The sequence below is a fragment of the Microcebus murinus genome, chromosome 14, assembly GCF_040939455.1.
Source record: "Microcebus murinus isolate Inina chromosome 14, M.murinus_Inina_mat1.0, whole genome shotgun sequence".
NCBI classification, from domain to species: domain Eukaryota; kingdom Metazoa; phylum Chordata; class Mammalia; order Primates; family Cheirogaleidae; genus Microcebus; species Microcebus murinus.
This window is the reverse complement of record NC_134117.1, coordinates 31,082,115-31,108,659: the sequence shown is the minus strand read 5'-3', so window position 1 is coordinate 31,108,659 and position 26,545 is coordinate 31,082,115. Positions and strand designations below refer to the sequence as shown.

The 26,545-nt window shown below is 40.0% G+C and overlaps 1 protein-coding gene across 3 annotated transcripts in view; it reads left to right on the top strand.

The window, feature by feature from the left end:
• The window catches only part of PLCE1 (phospholipase C epsilon 1), a 288,193-nt gene that overhangs the window by 22,885 nt on the left and 238,763 nt on the right, over window positions 1-26,545 (top strand). For all 3 annotated transcript variants that reach the window (XM_076009963.1, XM_012766294.3, XM_076009962.1), the window contains exon 2: window positions 7,471-9,028. In XM_076009963.1, the coding sequence (XP_075866078.1) occupies window positions 7,829-9,028 (1,200 nt within the window). In that variant the 5' untranslated portion in view covers window positions 7,471-7,828. The remainder of the gene's footprint in view (window positions 1-7,470; window positions 9,029-26,545) is intronic.

Genomic DNA, 26,545 nt, shown 5'->3' with positions numbered 1-26,545 from the left:
TTTAATTTTGATGAAGTTCAGTTTACCAAGTTTTTTCTTCCATGGTTTATGCTTTTGTGTTCAGTCTAAGAAATTTCTTTCTTTTTTTTGAGACAGGGTCTCACCCTGTCACCCCAGCTAGAGTGTAGTGGCATCATCACAACTCACTGCAACCTCAAACTCCTAGGCTCAATTGATTCCTCCTGCCTCAGCCTCCCAAGTAGCTGGAACTACAGGCAATTTTTCTATATTTGTAGAGATGGAGTCTTGCTCTTGCTCAGGATGGTTTTGAACTCCTGGCCTCAAGCAGTCCTCCTACCTTGGCCTCCCAAAGTGCTAGGATTACAGGTGTGAGCCACCACACCTGACCCAGTCTAAGAAATTTCTGTTTACTCCAATATTGTGAAGATTTTCTCCAATGTTTTCTTTTAGAAGTTTTATAATTTTACCGTTAACATGTAGGACTATAGTCCATTTTGAGTTAACTTTTATGTGTGGTGTGAGGTAGGGAATGAGGTTAATTTTTTTTTCATACAGAAATTTGATTGATCCATCACAATTTGCTTGTAGGCCATTTGCATATATTATTTTGTGTGAAGTGTCTGTTCAAGTGTTTTGCTCATTTTATTTTGTTTTATTTTATGGGTCAATTGAAGCCTAAAAAATATTTTTTTCTTCATTTTTCTAATTTCAAAATATTAAAGCAATACAAATGTTTTTGTTACATGGATACCTTTTATAATGCTTAAGTTTGGGCTCTTAGTGTGTCTATCACCAAATTGCCCACCTTTTAAAAAATGTGGATTTTTCACTTATTATTGCGTTATAACAGTTTTTTATATATACATATATTCTGAATAAGAACCTTTTCAAATATATGTATTGTGAATATTTTCTCTCAATCCATGGCTTACCTTTTAAAGCTCTTTTTTGAACAATAAAAATTTTAAATTTTGATTAAGTTCATTTTATTATTTTTTAAATAGGTTTTTTTTGTGTCTTAAGAAAATTTTCTATATCCCAAGGTCATGGAGATTTTCCCTGTTTTCTTCTAGAAGTTTTATAGTTTTAGATTTTATGTTCAGGTCTGTGATCCATTGTGAATTAATTTTTATGTATGGTGTTATATAAGGGTTGATGTTCATTATTTTTTTTATTTGGTTCCAGCACTGATTATGGCTGTTCTTTCCCCATTCAATTACCTTTGCACTTTTGTTGAAAAGCCAATTGACTCTATATGTATAGGTCTATTTCTAGACTCTATTCTATTCCATTGATATAAATTTTTATCCTTATGTCAATATCACATTGTTAAGATACCTTTGCTTTGTAGTATCTTGAAGTTAGGTTAAGTTTTCCAATTTGTTCTCTCTTTTAAAAATTATTCTAACTACTCAAAGTCCTTTATATTTTTCATAAATTTGCAAGATTGTTTCAATACTTGAAAAATCAATCAGTATAGTTCACCGTGTTAATCTATTAAAGGAGGAAAAATCATATAATCATCTCATTAAATGCAGAAGAAATACTTGGAAATCCTCATTCATGATAAAAATTTTCAGCAAACTAGCAGTACAAGAGAACATCCTCAGTTTAGTGAAGGGCATTTATAAGACACCTAATGTTAATATATTAAATAGTGATATATTGAGTTCTGTCCCTCTGAGATTGAGAACAAGGCAGAGATGTATGCTCTTAATACTTAGCATCATAATTGGAGATCCTAGCCAGTATGGTAAGACAAGAAAAATAAATAAAAAGTATACATTTAGAAAGAAAGAAGTAAAACTTTATTTGAAAATGAAATGGTGGTTTATGCAGAAAATTTTAAGTCATCTAAAAATATTTGCTAGAAACAATAATTGAATTTAACAGGGGTACATGTTATAATGTCTATACAAAATTATCAATTATATTTCTTCATACTAGCAGCAAACAACTGGAAAATGAAATTTAAAATAATTCCATTTACAGTATCATCACTTGCAAAATGTTTAAGAACAAATTTAACAAAAGATGTGTAAGACTTCTATACAAATAAATGCAAACATTGCTTAGATAAATTAAAGATATATGCATACACACATACACATATGTATGTAAGTATTCATGTATATGTATATATGCATATATATTTTACATATGCATATATATGTAAATCTATGTAGAGGGTGAAAGAGAGTGTATGTGTGCAGAGAGTGCACTGCTGCTGGCTAGCTATATCATGTTTATGGGTTAAAAGCCTTAATATTGCTGAAATGTTATTTCTCTCAAAATCGATATATTGGTTTAAGGCAATTCCATCAGAGTCCCTGCAGGCCTTTTTTACCCTGTTTTTAAAAAGAAATCAATATTTTTGATGATCAAGGTAAATAGTTTGAATTTTACACACTAGAGAATGTGGCACTCTGTTCTTTCTCCAGTAAAGTGATGTGATGAAAATAGTGTTTGAGGAAGATTTTCCTGAAAACCATATGGGATGGATTGAAAAGAGGAGAAGGTTAGAGTTTGGGAGACTGGAAGCACTTAAGTAATCCTGATCCTAATGGACAAGGAGTGGGCTTGTATATAGCCATGAAAGGGAAGGAGAGAGTCAAATGTTTATTGAGACTAATTATATGTCTTGGTACTGTACCAGGAATGTAAAGTGCAGAGTACCTATGAAAGTTCTTAAGTTCAAAGGTGTATGTCCTTCAGGGTGTCCCCATGCAGGGGCCCTACATAATCAACAGTTACAATCTAGTGTGCCATGACATGCTGGGGTGGCAGAATATAGGAAGAGCTCCAGGAAACACATGAAAGTGATTAATGCTGACAGGCAGGTATCAGGCAAAGGAAGGCTGCAGAAGGAAGATGCCATTTAATCTCGGCGATGGAGTCAGCAGAGTTAGACAGAAAATAGTGGCAAGGGAAATGTATAAAGGTATTACATGCTAGGCTGGCTCAATAAATGGCACAAAATCCGATGTGACTGGATTACTCTTCCTTGGGGATTAGTCAGATGAAACTGGAAAAAATAGACTAAGACTAAATTGTGGAGGGTCTAATGCCATCTAAAATCCTCTGCTGCCCAATTTTCTCTATTTTCATCTCATCAGAGATATACATCTGTGTGTGCATGTGATGCACACACAACTTCAGAGTCTTGACATTATTGTATTACAATGAAGGAGAGGGAGTCCTATGAGCATCACAACATCACAATCCCGTCTGCCTCCACTCTTGGCTTAAAGTAATGTTCTCCTAGTATTTATGACCTATATTTCTGAGAGAGATGGGGTGATTTGCATGCTGATTAGAGACTGTTTTATAGGGAGGATCTCCTTTCCTTGTAAGTTTTATAATTGAGAATTAACCTGTTATGGACAAACTTTTTTGTGATCCTCTATTTTATTATACTATATTGGCAGCCTTATTGATGTGTTAGTTCAAAAATGTTTGTGTAGCTTTTCAACTCCTGATATCTAATATATGTAGAGTATGAAGATTAGGATGTCTGTGTTTTTTACATCTGAAGTCTAGCATTGCAGACACAGAAACTTTTCTAATAAAGAGAGTTGAAAGCCCAAAGGGTTAAATCTTTGCGGTCTTGGAAATGGACTCAGATGAGTACACCAGTGCCTTTGGGGAATGTTTTAAGAGGTTTGTTTCCTTGTGAGTTATGGAATTTCCATCATAATCGTTCAGAGAAAGGAGGTCAGAAGGGAGTGGAGCCACAGATACTCAGAAGAAGAAAAAGTGAAGACTGACTCATATTATGTAGGGCTTATGTGTGGGTGTGTGCACACACTTACACCCGTGCACACCATGTGTGTGTGATAAGGAGAAAGGGAGGAACAGATTGTGTAGACAGAATAGTTTCTTTAATTTCTTTGCAGATTGGGGAAGAGAATGCCTAAGTAAATAACCGTTCAATGGTTAGTTGTCATACACAGATACTCAAAGGGACTCACTCTAAAGTTTAAAGATGCAAATACGGTCGGGCGCGGTGGCTCAGTCCTGTAATCCTAGCACTCTGGGAGGCCGAGGTGGGCGGATTCCTCAAGATCAGGAGCAAGAGTGAGACCCCATCTCTATTATAAATAGAAAGAAATTAATTGGCCAACTAAAAAAAAAATATATATATATATAAAATTAGCCGGGCATGGTGGCACATGCCTGTAGTCTCAACTATTCGGGAGGCTAAGGCAGGAGGATTGCTTGAGCCCAGGAGTTTGAGGTTGCTATGAGCTAGGCTGACGCCACAGCACTCTAGCCCAGGCAGCAGAGTGAGACTCTTTCTCAAAAAAAAAAAAAAAAAAAAAAAATGCAAATAGGAATATTAAATTCTATTACCAGCTTTAACAGTTACTTTATATTTCTTTTCCACCATAGTGAAATTATTGAGCAACTCTTACTCTTTTTGTTTGGATAGAATGTTCTCCTAAGACCGTCAGATGAATTCGTGGTTATGCATTGTGTTTTTCTACTTGTGCATCTTTTATTACTACTGTTCCCTCTACCCCAAGTCTCTTTTCCTCTCCATAAATACAAGTAATTGCTACTTCACTGTAAAGTCCCAGCCCAAATCCCCCATCCTTCAGAGCTTTACTGATCTCCTGGTCCATCGTCTACATTCAAGGGTAGAGGAATTGTGCTCTGCCTTTTGAAGGGAAGAGTATCAAAGAATTTGTGGACACATTTTAAAACCATCACACTATCTTGTGGAGTTGAGTGAGAATTACATGAGATAATAATTGCAAAGTACTTAGAATAGGACCTAAGCAGCACTAAAATGTTTTCCCCCTCTTCTACCTTGAATGACTTAACTCATGGGTGACAAAGGACAGATTAGCTATCAATCTGAAGGTTTTGGCTTGAAAAATCTCTAGAAAAATAGAGCAAAGATACTGAATTCAAGTTAGTGCCATTACAGGTTAAAGTTATCTGTATAATTCTTGACATAAAAAGTTGTTCATGGTCCACTGTGAATTTTAAAAAGCAGGTAAGAACAGCATGTTCAGTATGTAGTATATACATTTATCTTTGTGTATGTTGACACATAGGGAGTGTTCTGGAAGGGGGTTCCTTGAAGTATTGGTACTAATTATCTCTGGGTGGTAGGATTTGTGTTAAGTTTGAAAGCATTTTCTCTCTTGTTGTTTTCTGCATGGTTTGAATTTTTTTACACTGAGCATATATCTATAAAAATAATAGAGTCATTTTCCAAAGGAAAACAAAAAGAAACCAAGTTGGAATGAGGACACGAAAGGTGGAAAGGATGTTGAACTAGGACATTGCTGCTTTGTGTGCGCTAGTTTATTCCCTGTAAAGAATCTGATTGCCAGAGTGTCCTCTGATCCTTCAGGGTGGTTGTGGACTTCTGCATATGCTAGGAGCAGGTGAGAGGCTGTGTTTGTACTTGAGGGGACATACATTTAAGGGAAGAAGGGTCCGTTGATTCCTTTTTGGGAAATGACAGAGGAAGCAAGGAGAAGAGAGGCATCTGTGTGGCAAAGGGTAAAAGCAAGGCAGAGCTAGTGTTGACAGCAGAGCATGACTGCTGATAGGTGCCTTGGGGAGAACAGCTTTACCTACAAAGGAATGGTACACTCATCGTGGGCTCCTTCTGGTCCCATGGTGCCTTGGATGTCCTTTATAATTGAACTTCCCACAATAGATGGAAATATGTTTGATTCCCCCTCTCTAGTAATAGAGTGGCAAGAAGCTACTGGCTATCTAGTAGGTAACACATAGCCCAGCATAGAGCAGGTTTAATATGGAGCAGGTTCAATAATTTGTTTGGAGAATAATTATGGGCTAAACTATTTTTTTAAATAATGCCTTTTGTAGATAAAACTTTTAATCACCACTGACATTCAACTGAATAGTTTCTTTCTTTCTTTTTTTCTTTTTTTTTTTTTTTGAGACAGAGTCTCACTCTGTTGCCCAGGCTAGAGTGTCATGGCGTCAGCCTAGCTCACAGCAACCTTAAACTCCTGGGCTCAAGCAATCCTTCTGCCTCAGCCTCCCGAGTAGCTGTGACTACAGACATGCGCCACCATGCCCGGCTAATTTTTTCTATATATTTTAAGTTGGCCAATTAATTTCTTTCTATTTATAGTAGAGACAGGGTCTCGCTTTTGCTCAGGCTGGTTTCGATCTCCTGACCTTGAGCGATCTGCCCGCCTCGGCCTCCCAAATTGTTAGGATTACAGGCGTAAGCCATTGTGCCCAGTCCTGAATTGTTTCTTATTCAAATGAAACAGAAGAAGTTAAAAAAAATTATATTTTGTGAGGAAAAGAACTGGAAATACTGCCTAAAATGCTTTTTGAAATGTTTACATCTACCATTAGTTCCCTATTTTCTGTTTTTTATTCACTTTTTCTTATTTTTTCCGACTTTTTTAATTAATTGAATATTTTTTATGATTCTGATTTTTTGACTAATTTCCTATTTCTTTCAAAAGTGGTTGCTTTAGGGCTTGTGATCTTTAACTTATCACAGTCTACCTTTAGGTAATATTATACTGATTTGTGTAGAAAATAACCTTATAGCAGTAGTGTTCCATTTTTTCTCTCAACCTTTGTGCTTTTATTGTCATATATTTTACTTCTACATTTGTTAAAAACGGTAATACATTGTCATTATTTTTCCTTTAAAGTGTCAATTATTTTGATAAATGATTTTAAAAATAAGAAAAATTGTATTTACTCACATATTTAACATTTTCAGGCTCTCTTTTCCTTTACATAGATGCATATTCCTATCTTGTATCATTAACTTTCTGCCTACAGGACTTTATAATTTCTTGTAATGCAAGCCTGCTGGTGTTAGATTTTTTTAATTTTGATGTGTGAAAAAGTTTTTACTTAATTTTCATTTGCAGAAGTTTTTTTGCTGCTTGTAGAATTCTAAGTTGACAGTACTTTTTCTTTCAGCACTTTAAAGATTTCTTCCACTTTCTTCTGGCTTGCATTGTTTTTGATGAGAAGTCTGCTATCATTCTTATCTTTGCTCCTTGTTGCTTACTGTGCTTTATTTCCGTAGCTTTTTTGGCCTCTCTGAAGTCTCAACTTTTTCTATTCTACTTGGGTAGGCTGTTGGGTTCTGAGTTTCCTTTCCCTGCCTGATAGCCTGGAAAAATTTCTAAGCAGTAAGCTAGGGCATATATAGGGCTAGCCTCATTATTTTCTTCTTTCAGAGATCACTATTCTGTGTTGCTTGTTGTTCAATATCTGAAAACCATTGTTTCTTTTTCTTTCTTTCTCTTTTATTTTTAAGTTATTTAAGGTGGGAAGATAAATCTGGCCCCTGTTACTCAATTTTGGCTGGAAGCAGAAGTTCTGAAATGTTCAATCAGAAGCATAAATACTTAAAAGATAAAAACTAACTTCTTATTGTAAAACTCCTTCCTCAGAATTGGTCTATAGCTTAGAATTATTATATGAGCTTATTTTTTAACAATTCATTTACTGCCACAGTGTTTGACATTATCCCCTTTTTTACAGGAAACAGGACACATTCAAACTGGATTTTTAAATCATTGCAAGTCAATGATGGATTGGAAGTTACAGAATGCAATCCCAAATAAAAGTCTTCAAAAAATTTGCTTCAGATAACAGAGGAAAGAAAATTGATCTACCACCTTAAAATCCTGGGGTAGAAAAAAGTATTCGTAATACAAGTTATAACTGGGAAAGTTTATTTGACTCTTCATGGTCGTGAATGAAAGGGGCTGCCACTTTGTTTCTCAGATGGACTTGTATATCCGAGATTATTTTTATAATCAGTCATTTTATAAAACCATGACATGATTGCCAGGGAGGAGGAACAGAGAAATAGCTGAAATCTGTGTGTTGGTCCAAGATGACTTCTGAAGAAATGGCAGCTTCTGTTCTCATACCTGTGACTCAGAGAAAAGTGATTTCTGTCCAGTCGGCTGCGGATGAAAGTAATGAAAAGGTCTCAGACATCAATATTCCAATGGCACATACTGTCAGGCAGAGTGGGCAGACTTCTCATACTGTCTCACAACTGAACCGACTTAAAGAATCTTCTGGCAGCAACTTGCCCAAGGTTCTCTCAATAGCAAGGGAGAAAATAGTGAGTGATGAGAACAGTAATGAAAAGTGCTGGGAAAAAAGCACGCCAGATTCTGTGAAAAACCTTAACACGAACTGCAACAACATGTTGAGAAACCATCAGCATGGCCTCCCTCAGAGCCAGTTTTATGAAACATGCAACTCTGTCACAGAGGAGGGCCTGTGTTTGGAAACTGGAATTCCTTCTCCACTGGAAAGAAAGGTGTTCCCTGGAATTCAACTGGCAATAGACGGATCTCCCGTGGACGTTAGTCCTTTAGGAAATCAGTCGGCGATCCTAGAGCCCAACAGAGCACACCCTGACAACAACATGGCAGTATTTCACTTTCATTACGAAGTTGACAGAGGCATGTCAGACACTTTCTGTACCCTATCAGAAAACCTAATATTGGACAATTGTGGAAATTGTGTACCACTGCCTGGTGTTGGTGGAAAGCAAACAAAAAACTGCATGGCATATAATTGTAAACTCATGGAATTGGCCAAAAACTGTGATAATAAGAATGGGCAGCAGCAGTGTGATCATTGTGACACTTTGAATGACAGATACTTGTGCTTTGAAGATTCTTGCCAGAAGGTTGACATATGTTCAAGTGATGGCTTTTGCAGGGAAGGTTTTACTGACAGCCCACCTGCCAAGACCTTTCTGAGCCATTTTGAGGACTTCCCTGATAATTGTGAAGATGCAGAAGAAGACTTTTTAAAAAGCAAAAAGGAGCGGTCCACTTTGTTAGTTAGGAGATTTTGTAAAAATGACAGAGAAGTTAAGAAATCTGTGTATACTGGCACAAGAGCAATCGTGAGAACTCTGCCTTCTGGCCATATTGGGCTGGTTGCCTGGAGTTACGTTGATCAGAAGAGAAATGGTCCTTTACTACCTGGTGGGAGAATAATGGAACCTCCGTCAACAGTGGAGATAAGGCAAGGTGGGAGCCGGCATCTGTCAGAGTCCCGGTGGTATCCGGTAAGAGTTCAAATTTCTTCTCATCATTTCTTTAAATGTGCTGTTTTTAAAAAATCCAAATTTCCTTTATCTTCTTGGACAATTTTAAGATCTGTGAAGTTATTATTCTTAAGGTAAGCATTTATAGTTATTGAGAGATAGATACTTCAATTGATATCTATCAAGATTGAGTTGATTCTGCAATAATAGAAGTAAGTCACAAAATACATATAGATGTATTACCAGGAGTGGAGGAATTAGGAGGTTTCCTAGTAGTGGCAAATGGCTCCATCTCTTGATTGTGTGTTTGTGTCCTTTGGTGGGAAATGCGTGGATTCTCTTCATTATTATTTTTAGGTTTCCAGACCTAAAAGAACTTAATTGTGATTTTCCAATCAATGGTCTCAATTTCTTCCTTCTTAAACTTTTTTGTCACAAATCCCTTTGGCAAAGTGGTGAAGCCTATGGACTCAGAATAATGCTTTTAAATGCATCAAATGAAATAGAAAGCATTATAAAAGGTAGATTGTGTTGATATACATTTATCAAGATATTTTTTGAAATTGTGATATGGCTATTTAGGTGCTTGTTTATTAACACATAAAATAATGGTATCTAGTGATGTGATAACTACCAGTAATCTCAGTTGGCCCTCCATATAAGTGCATTCCCTGTCCAAGAATTTAAAGTAATAAAAAAATAATAACAATACAACAATGAAAAATAGTACAAGTAAAAACCAGCACAATGTAACACTATTTACATAGCAGTTACACTGTATTAGCATAAATAATCTAGTGAAGATTTCACGTTTGTGGGAGGATATGCATGGGTTATGTGTAAGTACTATGCTACTCATACAAGGGACTTGAGCAGCCTTGGATTTTGGTATCTGAGGGGGAGTCCTGGAACCAGTCCCCTTCAGTTGCCAAGGAACGACTGCCGTGATAAATGTAAGTAGGGTATGGTTTACCTGAGACTTTCTCAGTGTTAGCACCGAAAGTCCCACATCCTGGGAAACCCATCAGTCCTGCAACCAAGGCAAACCAATGCAGTTGGCCACCTTAAATATTAATAATATTTTGGGATGTCTACCACAACTGTAGAAGATCACAGTTACTACTACTACTACTGAGGTTTGTTGCCTGCATTCATAATTGGAGGAAATTCTAAATTTCCATTTGAGATTAATGAAAATAAAGATTCTTTTTTTTCTCATCCCAATTTCCAGGTCCTCTGAATTCTATCCACAGTCCCCCCTTTTTAAGAAATGCACATGATCAAGCCACCTGCTCTCAGACCTGATCTTTCCATCTGAAGACATTACCATGTGCCTTCTCAGTTTTTTTCTTCTCCTGGCTAAACACTCCGACTTCCTTCAGTCATTTGCTATGTGAAACTCTTTCTTGAACTCTCACATTCCTGTTCTTCACAATTCCTTTAAAACCTGGTATTAAAAATAAACACACAGTCTAGAAAAATATCCCTTTTATTGAACTATAACTGGTATATTTTTACTTTCACTCTCCTCATCATCAATCATGGCAGCTCACAGTTATTGGGCATTTAACATGTGCCAGATATTGGACTAAATAATTTACATACTCGATGTCATGCTGTCATCTCAACTACCGTATGGTGATGTCATGATTATCAACCTCATTGTATTGCTAAGAAAACTGATTCTCTGGGAAGTTATGTCCTTTGTCCAAGGTCACTTAGCTGGTAAGTGATGTACTAGGATTGTAATCCAGGCAGCTCACACTCTTTGATAGTTTCTTAAGATCTAGAAAGGAATATAATTTAGAGTAAGCTGTTAAAAGAAGATAATTCTGTTCATTTCTGCATCTGTTGATTGAGTTGTCCCCCTCGTGGGTGTTTATGGGGTCTCAGCCTTGGTCATGTTAGACATGATGATTCTAACTTAGTCAGTGTCCAGACCCCTCCCCGGGTGCTTTGAATCAGAATCACTGGGGTAGACCACAGCATGAGTATTTTCCCAGGATGATTCTAAGGATTCTGTGGAGTTGATATTGGCTAGGAGTTGAAACCCAGCTCTTTGGTTTTCGATCAGGACATTACGGGAATATTTGCTCTTCCCTGAAGCCCCTGACACTACTTGGGTTCTCAGGAACATCAGGGCTGACTTGGGAGCCTGCTTGAAAAGTGAACGCCTCCAGACCCTTCTCTGTACTGCGGACCCCTCACCCCAGCCAGTGTCTGTGGATTCGTGTCTGCATCTTTTCACCTGATTCTACGTGAAACCTGAGTCGCAGACAAGGTGCTCGTTACGGGCCTGTCTGTCCTGCTCTGCGCTGTGACTTGTCCAGTACCGCCCCGCCCTGAAGCTGCTGCTGAGAGCAGCGTGTCATCTCATTTAACAAAGCAGCAGTTTTTAAATCATGTACTCGTGAACGTTAAGAGCACAACAGAGATGTAAATATAGCAGAGTGCATGGAAACAGTCCGCTTCAGAACCTTTATCATAGTTTCCCAGTGAGGGGTGTGAATCTGGTGTAAATTTCAGAATCGTTCTTGCCATGCCCATGCTTTGCTCCAGTTTATGCTTCCCGCAGTGCTGCCGCTGCTTCCTCTGAGCACGTTCGCTGGTCTCTAGCTCAAACCTGCTCTTTCCCATCAGTCAGAGGCCCCAGGCTGGTTAAATTCCAATGAAAGGGACCAAAGACATGATCTAAATTGTCTCCTGCCTGCTTCTTAGTCTCGGGAGGCTGGGAGAGGTTGCCATGCCTCTGCCAGAGTAGACTCCAGGAACTTCTACTCCCTCTGTCTGACCAGGCTGGGAGGAGGCCGTTGGCATTTTTATTAACCCCTAAGGTGCAGCTGGGAACAGGCTGGCTGTCCTTCTGTCCTTTCTTAAGGGAGATCTCTGAAAGGGAGAGCCCTTTCAGTATGTTCAAGCCACATCATAACAGGAATTAATCAGTATTTTCTAAAGTATGGTATTCTGTACAACTTATTTTTTGGTTTAGAATCTGGTAGAAATCCTCACAAGTTGCACAGATGAATTATAATCACTTGCCCCAGCTCCTGTGAATTGGTTTTTTCCAAGAGGCAGAACCTGATATGTGTCCTGTCCCTGTGCTCTGATTATTTCAGGTGTGTCCCTCCTAGTTCCCCAATCAAATTACAAATTATTTATTTATTTATTTTTAGAAATGGGGTCTGGCTATGATGCCCAGGCTGGTCTCCTGCTCCTGGCCTCAAGCCATTCTCCTGCCTCAGCCTACGGAGTAGCTGGGACTATAGGCATGAGCTGCCAGCTCAGATTATAAATTTATGAAAGGCAAGAAATAGATTCTATATTTCTTATCTCTTTATAATGCAAGCATAAGGCCACGTATATAGAAAACAGGGACAATTTCATGGTTAGAAACACAGTCTCTGTAGTTAGTCACCCTGAATTTCAGTTGTGACCCTGACTCTGCCACTGACTGGGCCATTGAACTCTGGCAAGCTGTTTGACCTCTTTGTTCCTGATTACCTGATACATACACTGGGGATAATGGTGTTATCCTAGGCATTAGGCGAAATGCCGCCCTCAGCACAGTGCTGGCAAGGGGCGAGTGCTACCATTCCCACTCCGGCCATTTAGTCCATGCTTTGTCGTGAACACGTTCCGCCTCACTCTGCTCTTTGGTGGCTTCTCGCTCAGTTTACAGTGATATGCATGTCTCTCAATCCATGATGTGGGAGCTTGAACAATCCTTCCCACATGTTTAAAGAATGTGTTATTTGTCCAATTAATTCTTTGGCTTCACATTAAAATTTTTTTTCTTGGATGCCTTGGTCAAGATGACCGAATTAATTGATATTTGCACAGCTGTGTGGAGGAGAATGGATTTGAATGGAAGATATTAATGAGGATTAATGCTCACCGACTGACTAACTGTATTGGTATCCTCCTCCTCCTCCTCATAAAAAATTAAAAGCCTACCCCTTATCCTGTTACAGTCATACTCCCTCTCTTCTGCTTTCAATTTATTGGCTCAGTAAGACAGGATATTTTGGCAAGTGGCTGAAGTCGTCAAGCTAAATGTTGGTTCAGGGTGTTTTTCCTCTTAAAGAATTCTTTCCCTGCTTGATTTTAAGGAGTTTAGATTTCTAGAGCTATCTTGAATGTGAAGTGCAACAAGTTCCTGCTTCTACCCTGCTGGAATTGCTCATGTAACCCGAGTGCCACATGCACTCAGAGAAAGTGAGGATGGCCGGGGCAGGAATTCCAACAGCTCCTGTATTTATGCTTCATTTATTTCCCTTCCTTGATCCACAAGGGGAATTTACAATACAAGAAGTTGTATGGCAAAATAGAAAAAAATAAATAAATTTCAGATAAAATGAAAAATAAAGAATAAAAAATAAAGAAAAAGGTTATTTTTAAAAAATCAGACTAGAAAAACTAAATTAAAAAGGGAGGTCAAAGCAGCTTTTATATTGCTGCTTCCTAGCTTCTTTCTTCCTTCTAATACTTGTCTTTCTTCTTCTTACTTTACTATCAAGTATAGAAAATAAAATGTAAGAGGTAATGATAGTTTTTGAGTGTTTCACAAAAATACCCTTGTTGGTGTATGTGTCCTTGATTCTATATTATGTCTTTCAAATGGAGCTGAGCTGAACCCTAGGAGAGAGATAATGTCTGTTATGTGTAAAGGGACTAACCCATAATAAATATGTCTTCTAAGTTGTAACTTTTATGGGTGACCAGACATCCACTGAGCCCTGCTGTGCAGTGTGGTAAGGGATGGCTGTTGAAATAGCAACATGTCTTGTTTTCTGGTCTCGAAATTTAGTTGCCCTGCAGCTTGGGTACACTTTGGACCTTGAAACAATTAAAATTTTGTGGGGTGCTTAGGCTAAGCCAGAAGGCCGTGCTTGGTGACCTGCCAGGCTGCCTCTTCCATTCCATGTGTTGAGTTTGTGCCATAGGTATAGGATGATGCCGGCCCCTTCCTGCTGAGCACAGTGAACGGGAATGCAGCCCCTGCTCCAGCCCCGCGCACTTCAGTCACGTCTGTGCGTCAGTGGAAAATGTGACGGCTGTCAGGGGCCAGCTCTGTGATGATTGGACTACTTGTCCTGATTGGCTACACTGGGGCGGTGTAGGATAAATCTCCTTCCACATCTCTGTAGTTGCACCCGCTGTGTGGCTAGGCTTCCACATCTCTGTAGTTGCACCCGCTGTGTGGCTAAGGGATGGAACGAATAACCCTGACCCTGGACTCTGGTGTAAGGCAGATGCACTGGTGGCTGCTGTTATTCTCATGGTAGCCCTGGGACAGTATCCGCATTAGGACTGTTATTTTTTATCTTTCCCCAAAATGTCCTGCCTAATGGGAACTAGCAGCTGTAGAGGACTCATCCCTTACAATGGGCTACGTGGCCTGAAAAGAATCAGAGCCAGGGGCAAGGATAAGACCGTGAGGTGGAGCCCTGATCTCACCCACACACTGCATTTCACAGAGGAGCCACTCGGCTGCCCATAGAGTGACCTCTGCAGAGTCATGAGCCACGGGAGTGACTTCCTCCGCGGGTGCTGATTCAAGTATAGTGACCTCACAGGGCTTATAGGCATCCTGGGGTGGTGGGAGGTTTCCACCCTGGTGACCAAATGATTCAGCTTTCCAGGGTTTGAAGCATCAGTGTGTGTGTGTGTGGGTGACCATCCTGTGACCCCCCCATGTCTAGACTAACTGGTAGCTCAGGCAGGGCCCTCTCTGAAAAGTTGTTGTCAGATAGTGGTGCTGGGCTCATTTTCTGGCCTTGAAGAGCTCCAGGACACCCAAATAGTGGCCCTTTCAATGTTCTTTGTGCTAGTGGCTGGCCTGGACACATTCAGAGCCTCACATGAAACATGGGTCCTGCAGAGCTCAAGCAGCCAAACACTAAACCCTAGTGCTTAGTCCCCTGCCCTGAACCCCAGCCTCTTCCCTCTCATTTAGGCCATCACTCCTCAAACCCTCAGAAAGCTCAGCAGAAAACCAACCTAGCCTTCAGCAACACAAAGCCACATGATCACTTTTCAAGAATAAGGAGAGCCAGCTGGTCTTTTGAAACACAATAGCAGATCTCCTTGGAGGGGAGGGGGAAATGCTTTGATTTCTTTTTCTTTTTTTTTAACAGCTTTATTGAGATAACAATTCACATACCATACAATTGACCCATTTGAAGTGTACAATTCAATGGTTTTTGATACATTCACAGGTATGTGCAAGCATCACCACAGTCAATTTTAGAACATTTTCATGACCTCAAAAAGAAACCCCCATACCCTTTAGCAGTCATCCTTTTAACTCCCCACCCTTTTCCTCCTTCGCTAGCCCTAAGCAATGACAAATCTACTTTCTATAGCTACAGATTCTCCTATTCTGGACTTTCATATGAATGAACTCATACGGTATGTGGTCTTGCACTGGCTTCTTTCACTTAGCATAATCCATGGTGTAGCATGGATCAGTACTTCATTACTTTTTACTGCTGAATAATATTTCATTGTATGGATATGTCACATTTTATTTTATTTGTCTATTCATCAATTATTGGACATTGGGTTATTTTCCACTTTTGGGCTATTATGAATAATGCTGCTGTGAGCATTCATGTAGTAGTTTTTATGAGGACATATGTTTCCATTTCTCCTGGATATATACTCAGGAGTAGAATTGCTGGCTCATAGGATAACTCTGTGTTTGATCTTCTGAGGAACTGCCAGACTGTTTTCCAAAGCAGCTGTACCATTTTACATTCCCACCAGCAATACATGAAGGTTCTGATTTCTCCACATCCTGACCAACATTTTTTATTGTCTGTCTTTTTACTCATAGCCATCCTAGAGGGTGTGAACTAATATTTCATTGTTGTTTTGATTTGCGTTTTCCTGACAGCAGATGATGCTGAACATCTTTTCATCTGCTGTTAGCCATTTGTACAACTTTGGAGAAATGTCCAGTCAAATCCTTTTCCCATTTTTAAATTGAGTGGTCTTTTTATTTTAGAGTTCTTTGTATATTCTGCACATAAGTCCATTATCAGATATATGATTTGCAGTGTATATTTAGATGTAGGTATAGCATGGATCTAGATATAATGAATGAAAGTCAAGGAAGTGGCAGAGGAGGTTTAATTTTACTGCACAGTGAAACCTGTTAAAACATGTTCCTTGGACATTGATCTCATTCTCAGTCTTTCTCACATTAGTGCCAGCAGCAACTTTCAAATAAGATTTTTTATCCTCTTTCTCCCACAGATTCTCCCCAAACTGCAGTCTGCATAGCTTATTTGTTTCTCCCTTTTCCCTTTCTGCTTAAACTTTTTATTATATAGATCTTTTTTCTTATTTTCCAAATTCTGCACCCCAGAGCAGAAGCTGGGGGTCAGATTGTCGGTCTGTACATCACAACGAAGGCATCCAACACAGTGATGGTTGAAGAGGAGGTCACCACTTCATAATAATGTGCTCCATTCTGCACAGGTACAAGCAGGGCCAAGCGCTAGGGTAAAACAAGTGAGGTCCCTGGGGTACTAAGTTTAAGGAGGCACTCTCTCTCAGAGTCTCACAAGGATCAACCCTATACTTATTGGTGAGTGCCTCCTTAAATTTTGAGCTCTGGGCAGCTCTTGTGTCATCCTGGTCCTAGACTTGGGTACAAGAGTCTGAGTGAGTCTGTGGTTTAGAAATGAATGTCATCTTCCTAGTTCAGGAACGTCATTGACTAAACCTCCACAACCTCTATACAGATGTTCTTAAAATATGAGCTAAGAGTGGCTTCTGCATTTTTAAATGGTCAAAAAATCAAAAGAAGAATACTATTTCATGACATGTGAAAATTATGTGAACGTTAAATTTTAGTGTTCATAAAGAAAGGTTACTGGAGCACAGCCACACTCATTGCTTTGTGTATTGTCCACTGCTGCTTTCTTGCAGTAATGGCAGAGTTGAGTAGCTGCAGCAGATACTGTGTGACCTGCAAAGACTATATTTATCATCTGGCCCTTTACAGCAAAAGTATGCCTACCCCTGGTGCAGAACATCCCTCTCTACTTGGCTAACTCCTATCCAGCCTTTAGGCCTGAGCTTAGTTCCACATTCTCTCGGTGGTCTTCTCTGCAAGCCCCCACCTCCCACCCTGGACCCCAGTCCAGAGTTCTCTGGCAGTAAGTGGTCAACACATGTTTCCTGAATGACTCCCTGGATGATAAATGAAGGAAGGCCATTTCCACCCACTCCTGATGACTCCTTCTCTCCTTCCCCAGACCCAGTGCAGGCTTATTAGTTGTCCTCCCCCAACCCTTGGAGCTTGGAGCCAGCTCTTTTGTGCAATACCTAGGACCAAATCAGGATTTTCCTTTGAAATTCAAAAGAGTCTTTTTCAGTCCTGTGAACCCAGAGATCCATGCTTGTTGCCTCCACAGACTTGGTCTGAAAGACAAAGAAGGGTCATGTTTGCGTCTCCTTGTCCCTGGCTCCCCATGTCAACTGGCTGTTACAAACCTTGGGGAAGTTTCCAGACATTCTGTATGAACAAGGGAGCACCTGGGACTGCTACCTGCTGCAGTGGGCCAGGAAGGAAAGAAGTGCCCCATCAAGACCCTGGAGCTCTGTTCCTGCCTTTCAGAGGCCCCAGTCCTTCCCAGGCAGGGGTTTACACATGGACTGGAAGGAATCTAGCCTCTGTCTGTCAGGGATGGTCGGGGATGGGGGTGGAGGTGAAGGGACGGAGAGAGCATGCTGCCACTGTAAGTTGGGAGGTCGTTCATGGGGCTTGGGTGGTGTTTGGCCAGTTCCTTCAAACCATTTGACCCCAGTACTCTCCATAATAGACCCGAGATGGCACCCCCTCTTCTAAAAAGACAAGTATTAGGTCATTAAATATGAAATGTATGATTTTGAATCAAAAGTGTAGTTTATTATATTTCAAACAAGAAGCAGTGCAATTAATCAAAGTATGAACCTAAACTATTGACACAGTTTTCCCATCTTAATGGTAGCTTGTTTATGCCAGCCGTGAAGAAGCCTGGAGAGTAAGTGGTGAGGAAATCGCAAAAGGCGTTTTCAACAGTTTGTTGAGAATTGAATATTTTTTCTTGTGAGAAGTGGTCCAAAGCCTGGAAGAAGTGGTAGTCAGTTGGTGCAAGATCTGGTGAATAGAGTGGATGACAGAGAGTTTCCAAGTCTAGCTTGTAGTTTGAGCAGCGTTGTTTGTGTGACATGTCGTCAAGTGTTGTCTTGCAAGAGGATTGGTCTGTCTCTATTGATCCATCTCAGCTGCTTAATCATAAGCATCCTCATCATTTCATCCAATTGGTTACGGTAGACATCCGCTGTATTCGGTTGACCAGGTTTCCTGAAGCTGTAGTGGATAATACCAGTGCTGGACCACCAAACAGACACCATTAGCTTTTTTGGATGAATATTCAGTTTTGGACTGTGTTTCACCACTGCATCTTTATTCAGCCATTGTGCTAAAGATTTGCAATTGTCAAAATGAATCCATTTTTCATCATGCATAACAATACAGCGTAGAAATGTTTTGCCTTTACCTTGTGACAGCAAAGACAGGCAAGCTTCGAGATAATTTCTCTTCTGATGCTCATTTAATTCAAGTGGAACCCATCTGTTCAGCTTCTGTACCTTGCTGATTTGTTTTAAATGGTCAAATATTGTTGGAATAGTAACATCAAACCTTGCTACTAATTCACATGTAGATTGAGATGGATTCGCTTCCGCTACAGCTTTCAGCTTATTATTGCCCACCTTGGTCTCAGGTTGCCCACGTGGCTCATTTTCAAGATTAAAATCACCAGAACAGAACTTCTCAAACCATTGATGTACTGTGTGATCATTAGCCACATCCTTCCCGAACACTTCAGTGGCTATCTGTGCAGCATTGGTTCCATGATGGAACTCACATTCAAAAATAACATGCATTTTCGACTTATCCATGGTTTCACAAACATTGCTTTTCAGAGAAATGTGAAAGATAATCACAATCCAAAACATGCATTTGAAAGACTGAGGAGTGTACCTTCACAATAAAAATAAAACAAGATGTGTCAAAGTGAAATGTCAGAGATATCAACTGTCAAACTTAGTATTTAAGGAAATTGAATATTTCATAATTCCAGTTCTGCCATTAACTGATTATGTGACCTTGGGCAAGTCACTTTAAGCTAAGGATTTTAGTTCCTTTCGGTGTGAAAAGAGAATGAGGGCAGACATGTATTCATTGCCTACTATGTGTCAGACACTGTGTATATACTATACATAAAGTCATTTAATGAATTATAAACTACACATTTCCTCTTAACTCTAAAAGCCTGCCAGTCTATGACTTCCTGATTTGAATACTGACCCTGGATTTTGGGTCGAGTGAACATTCTACCTCCCCCAGCAGTGCCTCCTTGAGGTTTGATTTGGACTGAATCTTGTTGCTCCCCAACACCTGGTATAGCAGAAGGGCAGGGAGAGATGCTCCTTTATCATTGGCCACACCCAGAAATGTCTGCAGAAGTAAAACTATAGCACTTGCAGGCACTTACTGTGTGCCAAGCATCGGGCTTCCCAGATAGCTTGTCTTTTCTCCTTTATTTCTCCTAGCAACTGTCTACAAGGCAGATGCTATAAACACCCCTATTTCATACTCAGAACAAGTACTGTGAGCAAGGTTACAGGGTGTCTGCGGGGGGCAGTGGCTCACGCCTGTAATCCTAGCACTCTGGGAGGCCAAGGCAGGAGGATTGCTTGAGCTCAGGAGTTTGAGACTAGCCTGAGCAAGAGTGAGACCCTATCTATACTAAAAAGAAAGAAAAGAAGAGAAGAGAAGAGAAAAAAAAAGAAAAGGAAAGAAAAGAAAGAAACCCAGCTGGGCATTGCAACATGCCCCTGAGGCTGAGGCAGAAGGATTGTTTGAGCCCAGGAGTTGGAGGTTGTAGTGAGCTACAATGACCCCACTGCACTTTACCTAGGGTAATGGAATGAGACTCTGTCTCAACAACAACAACAACAAAAACAAGGCAACTGAGCACCTCTCCTCACAACTCCCCACCCCTTCATAAAAAAAAAAAAAGAGAGAGAAAACAAAAAGTCACATGGTGTCTGGACTTGAACCCAGGTCTGGCTTCCTCTAAAGTCCATGTTCCTAAGAAGTTCCTCTGGAAGATTCTGATGCAACTCACCCCTATTACTTGGCAGAGGTTCTGTTCTCTTATTAAATGTGCAAATGTTGAGCTGGATGAGTCCTGGAGCTCTTTCTTTCTTCAAATGTGAGCTGGGTGTGACTTTTGGATGAAATGGGAGACATGGGGAACAATACCAATTCTTAATGCGAGGGGCGTGTTGTCTATTGAAATGGCTGAGACTTATTTTTATGACTCAGCCTGCAAGGAGGGGGAAACCAAGCCCGAAGGTTTGAGCTTTTTACAGAATTGCTGTAGTTTAGAAGTACAATTAAGAAGTTTTGTAAGTAAGGAAGAACAAACTCCAAAGCAAACTGCGCACATCTAAGTCAGAATCTATAGCTTATTCACAATCATGCTGAAATATGGCCCCAAAATACTGGGAACATAAGCTAGTATTTTTCTATTTTACTTTAAAGTTTTCTGTGATCTTCAAGAGGTCTGACCAACCGACCTGAGTATGAAAAACATGAGTTAGTAGTGTTTCTTTCACATTCACGCCATTAAAATGAAGTTTTCACCTACTTCAGGAGGTCGTGAGGCAGGAGGAAAAAAAAATCGAGCCAGTTGTGCGTGTATTCAAGCATTTGGCAAACAGTACAAAATCTCCCTGCAAGTGTGACTTTTCTCCTCACCCCATGCTCTGAGCATTCAGAGTGAGGTACCCGGAGGAAAAGGACATACAAAATGACTGGGGAGGCAGCAAAACAAAGCGAGAGGCAGCCCGTTTCCCTCTCATAAGTGCTACAAGCATCGCCTTTGAACCTGCTTCCTGAAAGCCCCCTCTTTGGTTTCCCTTTCACGGTGCTGGCATGAATGAACAATAACTTCATTTTCAGCTTGGGATTAGATAGCTTTTATCACCAACACCTACTTCATTTTATCCCCGTGTTTTAATAGAATAAGGAATCAATTTGTTAGTAGACCATGTTGAGTAGCTTTAGCTTCAGGAAGATTTAGCACCAAATTATAAATGGTGACACTATAACGGTGAGTGTGATGTGTGTGCCTGAGAGCCAGCCTGTGGGAGTTTGGCAGTGGGAAAGCCCCATGGCTTCAGTTTTTCCAGATTTTGTACCCTTCCATCAAATAGTAACTCCTTAGCCTTGAAAAGCTATCTTCCAGAACAAGGGCAAAATTCATTTGAATTCCAAATTGTTTAGTAGCAAATGCATTATTTTTCTCTTTAATGAGACCAAGAAAATGGTCTCAGGCCCTGGGTGGACCAGCCAGTTCCCCTTTTGATGGCCACAAATCAAATGTGGACAGTGTAATGATGGTGTGACTCTGGCCTGGCGGATATTTTTGTGAGGAGGATGCCATTATTATGGTGACCATATTTTCCAAATAAAAAATGGGGAATTTTGTATTCAGAGGAAAGAGGGGCAGAATACTTGAAATTGAGACTGACCCAGGAAATCCACAGTGAAGGGTCTTGGTAGCTATGGATCACAATATAAAAGAAACAGAATGTGAATGAACCAGTGCAAATCTAAATTGTTGCTGCAAAAGTCAGGAGCCTCAACGTGAATGACTTGATAGTGGTGTCCAAGAGCCATTGTCCATATGTAATGACACTTTAGAAGCCCAGAAAATCCAGTGAGTGTTTTTCTCAGAGTTTGTTTTTCTGTATTTTTACCAAATATGTTTAGTAGCTGCCATTCTTTAGGAGTGTGAAGGTAACGAAATAGGTTTATTTTAAACACCAGGATGTACTCAGCTAAACAAGGGCTGCTCCTTTCCAAGGAATCACCTTGAAAGGCCGCCCCAATTTTCCATTTATGCTGCCATTAGGCAAAATGTCTTAATCTTTTGAGGTTGGATCGAGATTTTAGAAATAATTCATTTGAGCATCCTGGCTAATGCTGGTTTGGGTCAGTATTGACATGTGGTTATAAAGGGTAGGACTGGTTTTATTGGGGATCTTATAAACTGACTGGAAGTGAAGGAAGGTATTCTGGAAGTGTTTTCAGCAAAGGTAAAATTATAAGTTTTGTATACAACACAAACTTGAACACAAACTCAGCCACTGCTTCACAGTCTTGGCTACTACTTTCCTTCAGTGTTGATGGACAGTTCAGCGGTACCTGCAAACTCATGCCACTTTGGTTTGGACCGAGCCCCACGGACACAAAGCTCGTGCCAAAGAGCAGATTGGAATTAGCTCCATCTCCCCCACCATCCTTGGGTAGGTGGCCTTTTCAGGTCACAGGATGCCCAACCAAACATGTTGATCCTGGGTAGTATCATGTGGAACAGAAACAGACGAGCTACTGAAGCCTAAGGCTACAACAGTTTTTCTCTTGGATTCATATATTTTGTGCTCAGTATGGTGGAGTCTGTTGAATTCCAGTGGTCTGAAATATAAAGAAATTAAATTAGTCCAGGTGAATGCTTTCTAGGTGAATATAAAATAAGTCCTTGGTGACTTTATGAACTATAGAGTTTTTGTTTTTTTTTTGAGACAGAGTCTCGCTTTGTTGCCCAGGCTAGAGTGAGTGCCGTGGTGTCAGCCTTGCTCACAGCAACCTCAAACTCCTGGGCTCAAGTGATCCTCCTGCCTCAGCCTCCCGAGTAGCTGGGACTACAGGCACGTGCCACCATGCCCGGCTAATTTTTTTCTATATATATTAGTTGGCCAATTAATTTCTTTCTGTTTATAGTAGAGACTGGGTCTCGCTGTTGCTCAGGCTGGTTTTGAACTCCCGACCTGGAGCGATCCACCAGCCTTGGCCTCCCAGAGTGCTAGGATTACAGGCGTGAGCCACCGCGCCCGGCCAGAACTATAGAGTTTTTGAGCTGGCTTGTCTTTTATAACTTTATTCCTCCCTTCATTTTATGGATAAAGCGCCAAGGCCCTAGACAGGTAAAATGACTTGACCAGGTTCACATAGCTCATGATGGAAGATCCAGAAATAGAATCTGGATCTCGGTAGACTCTGTCTCCTCATCTCTAAAATAGAATAAGAATATATATAATTCTGACGCAAATAGCCATGTCACCTAGTAGGTGCTCTGTTAATGTCAGCTGATTCTGAACCCTAAAGCCTTTAGGGTTCCTGGGATGCATAGATTCCTAAGACATAGCACTGGCCTGAAGGAGTTCTTGGTGGGATGGTGGCGGCAGACATGCCAGTGCTGTCTCTTATTTATTCCTCCACCTTCCCAGATTGTGAATAATCTTGGTTGGCACATAGTTTATTGGATTTGTCCTGCCTTCTCTGATCCATACTGGTTTTCACAGCTTATCCTGTCTTCAGTTCTTTAAGAAGCTGGCTCATCTTGTTGCAATAACATTGTCAGTTCTTTAAGTCCTCATAAATGCCCTTTTAATTTGAACATAGCCAGGTTTTGTGAGTTCATTTCTCCTCTCAGTCTAGTTTCTTTCCATCCTTCAGTTGGCAGGTGGCTCTCTCTGGTTAATGACTGAAAGTTCTTCAGAGCCTACAGAGCAGCCATGGGATCTCTCCCAGTCGCTCAGGAGGATATTTTCCCTTGTTCTTTTTCTCTTATTTACGGGAAGCAGAGCCAAATGCAAGACATCGAGCCCGGTGGGAGGGGCCAGACCTGGCCCAGGAAGGCAGGGTCTGGACTCCAAGGAATGGAGCCAGGAATTCTAGGCTCATAAAACATCAGCTTTGGAAGGGCCTTAGACATCATCAGGTCCAACCCTTCATTTTACAGAGAGGGAAACTGAGGCTAAAAAGAGACAATGGTTTTACCCAGGTCTGGTCAGGCATCAGTTTTGGAGCCAGGCATGGAACCCAGGTTGCTGGCTCTTAAGCCAACTTTCCTGCCCTGTGCCAGGACATCGAACACTATTTCTGACCCAAAGAGTGCAGAGCCGAGATGATCGAATTATAACAGCTAAGCAGTTGAGGGCTTAAGGCTCCATAATGGTTAGGTGTATGAGCTTGGGAGCCGATGTGCTTGGTTTCAAATTCTGACCCTGCATTTATTAGCTCTGTGACCTACTGCAAGTTTCTTAACCTCTCTGTGCCTCTATTTCTGAAATGGGGATAATAATTTAACCTTCCTCTTAGGGTTATTATAAATGTTTAAATTTTTTAATGTTTAATTTTAATTTAATTTAATTTTTTTAAAGATGGGGTCTCACTCTGTTGCCCAGGATGCTATGCCATGGTGCAATCATAGCTCACTACAACCTTGCACTCCTGGGCTCAAGCAATACTCCCACCTCAAATTCCAGAGTAGCTGGGATTATAGGTGTGCACCACCACACCTGGCTAATTTTTTGTTGAGATGGGGTCTTGCCATGTTACCCAGGCTAGTTTTAAACTCTAGGCCTCAAGTGATCTGCCCACCTTGGCCTCCCAAAGAACCTCCCCATCTAAAAAGGCAGGTGTGAGCCACCATGCCTAGCCACACTTGGCCTATTTTTGAACATTATATAAACAAATTGATAGGTAATATTTTGTCTATCTCCTTTTACCCAACATTATATGTGTGAGACTCATCCCTGTTATGGCATGTAGTTGTAGTTTGTGTGTTCTCATTGTTATTTCATGAATATCCTAGTCTTTATCCATTCCCCTGTTCCCAGGTTGGGGCTATTACGAATAGTGCTATTCTATTCCCTACCAGCCTCTAAGCCTTTGCCTGAGCTGGTTTCCTCTTCCTGTCACGCCACCATTCACTCTACTACTTAAGATCCTGGCCATTTTACAAAGCCCATCCCATCTCTTTTGTGAAATGCTCTTAGTCTATCCCAGTCTACCCAGTTCTTCTCTGTCAGGGCATCTAACTTTGTAACTGATGAGTTGAACTCTAAATACAATACTCAGAAGGCTTTTTTGCAAAAAACATTAAAACATTTTAAAGAATAATTATCTAATTATTATTATCTAACAAATATGAACTAAAGGGTCTCTAAACTACTTGCCAGGTAGGAATTTGAGAAGTTTTTTCTAAACATAGACACGCTGATCCAGTTCACTTGTAGTCATATGCAAGAAACTTGCAAATGCAGCTTCTAAGAGTTTGTTCAATTCAAAGAAATAACTGGTGCAACCAACTTCTAGTTTCTTTTTCCAGAAGAAAGTGTAGGCCAGGATCATAGCATGATGTGATGGAGAAAATGATGAAAGTTGTTGACTTATATGCTTCTGCCCTTAGCTATTGCCAGTTTATGGGATGGGATGCTTAGAAGAAGCTGAAACAGGATATTAATATTAAGTTTATTTTAATCCATCAGATCTCACAGCAGTGGAAACTTATTGACAAGATCTCAGCTACTTGTTCAGATTAAGGACTTTTGGGGATCAAAATGCTCTGTGAATTAATAGTAGTTTGAAATGCATCATTTTCTTGCTAGTGGGACAAGACATCTGAATATACTGACTTAAAACATGTTAAGGTAAAAGCAAAATCCAAACCAAACAAATAAGACTTCCAGAGTTACTTAGAAGAAATTGAAATTGCAGAAGAGATTTGCAGTTTTTGGTGAGTATGATGAGTAAGATACTTAAAGATTTTGCCACCTGCTAATTAGATGATCAAACATCTGCTTCATTATCGTAGCTCATTATAAGAAAAACTGATGCATCTAAAAAGAAACTATGCTCATCTAAAGGATACATAATTCCATAAATTGTGTAGATAAGCATAGGAATCCCAAACTAGCTGGAAATTCTGATTATGTGGTCAAACACTGGGCAATATGGGAGGCCAGTGGGCATTATAAAAGTATTATACATTTGTATCATGAGATCACAAAGATTGAAACTTAAAGTCACTGGTAGTAAAATAAGCCTGGATCCAGAATTGAAGTGTTCTAGGACAAGGTTCATCAGTCTGCTAAACACCAGTATTCTCATCAATGTGATTAAAATTGAACAGTGACAAGCAAACTGCCTACAGACCTACAGATAGGGTTTGGATCATCTAACTCGATACTTGGACATTTTCTTTTGTATGTTTTAAATCTTATCTCTCTAACATGGCTTTAAATTAAAAAAAAATACAAAAGTAATACACACTCCTTGTAAAGCAAAATTGGTATCTAAAATTTTAAGTGACTATTTCCTCCTTCTCTAATTTCTTCCACACCTATCCCACCCCCAAGCTAATTGTTCCTTGGTTCTGTTCCACACCTTTTCTTATGAATTCTGTCTAGGTTTTAAGTTTCTCGAGGGCATGAATTTCTTATTTAATTTTGTAATCCTTTCTATCCAGAATAATACTTTGCACAAAACAAGTTCTCAGCACATACTTTCTTGACTAATGATTGATTACATAGGGATTAGAAGGGAGAATGCCCAAGTGGAAACCTAGAGGCTTGTGAGAAACCAAAAGCAATGTTTTTAAAGTTCAATTCAGTTGCATTTGA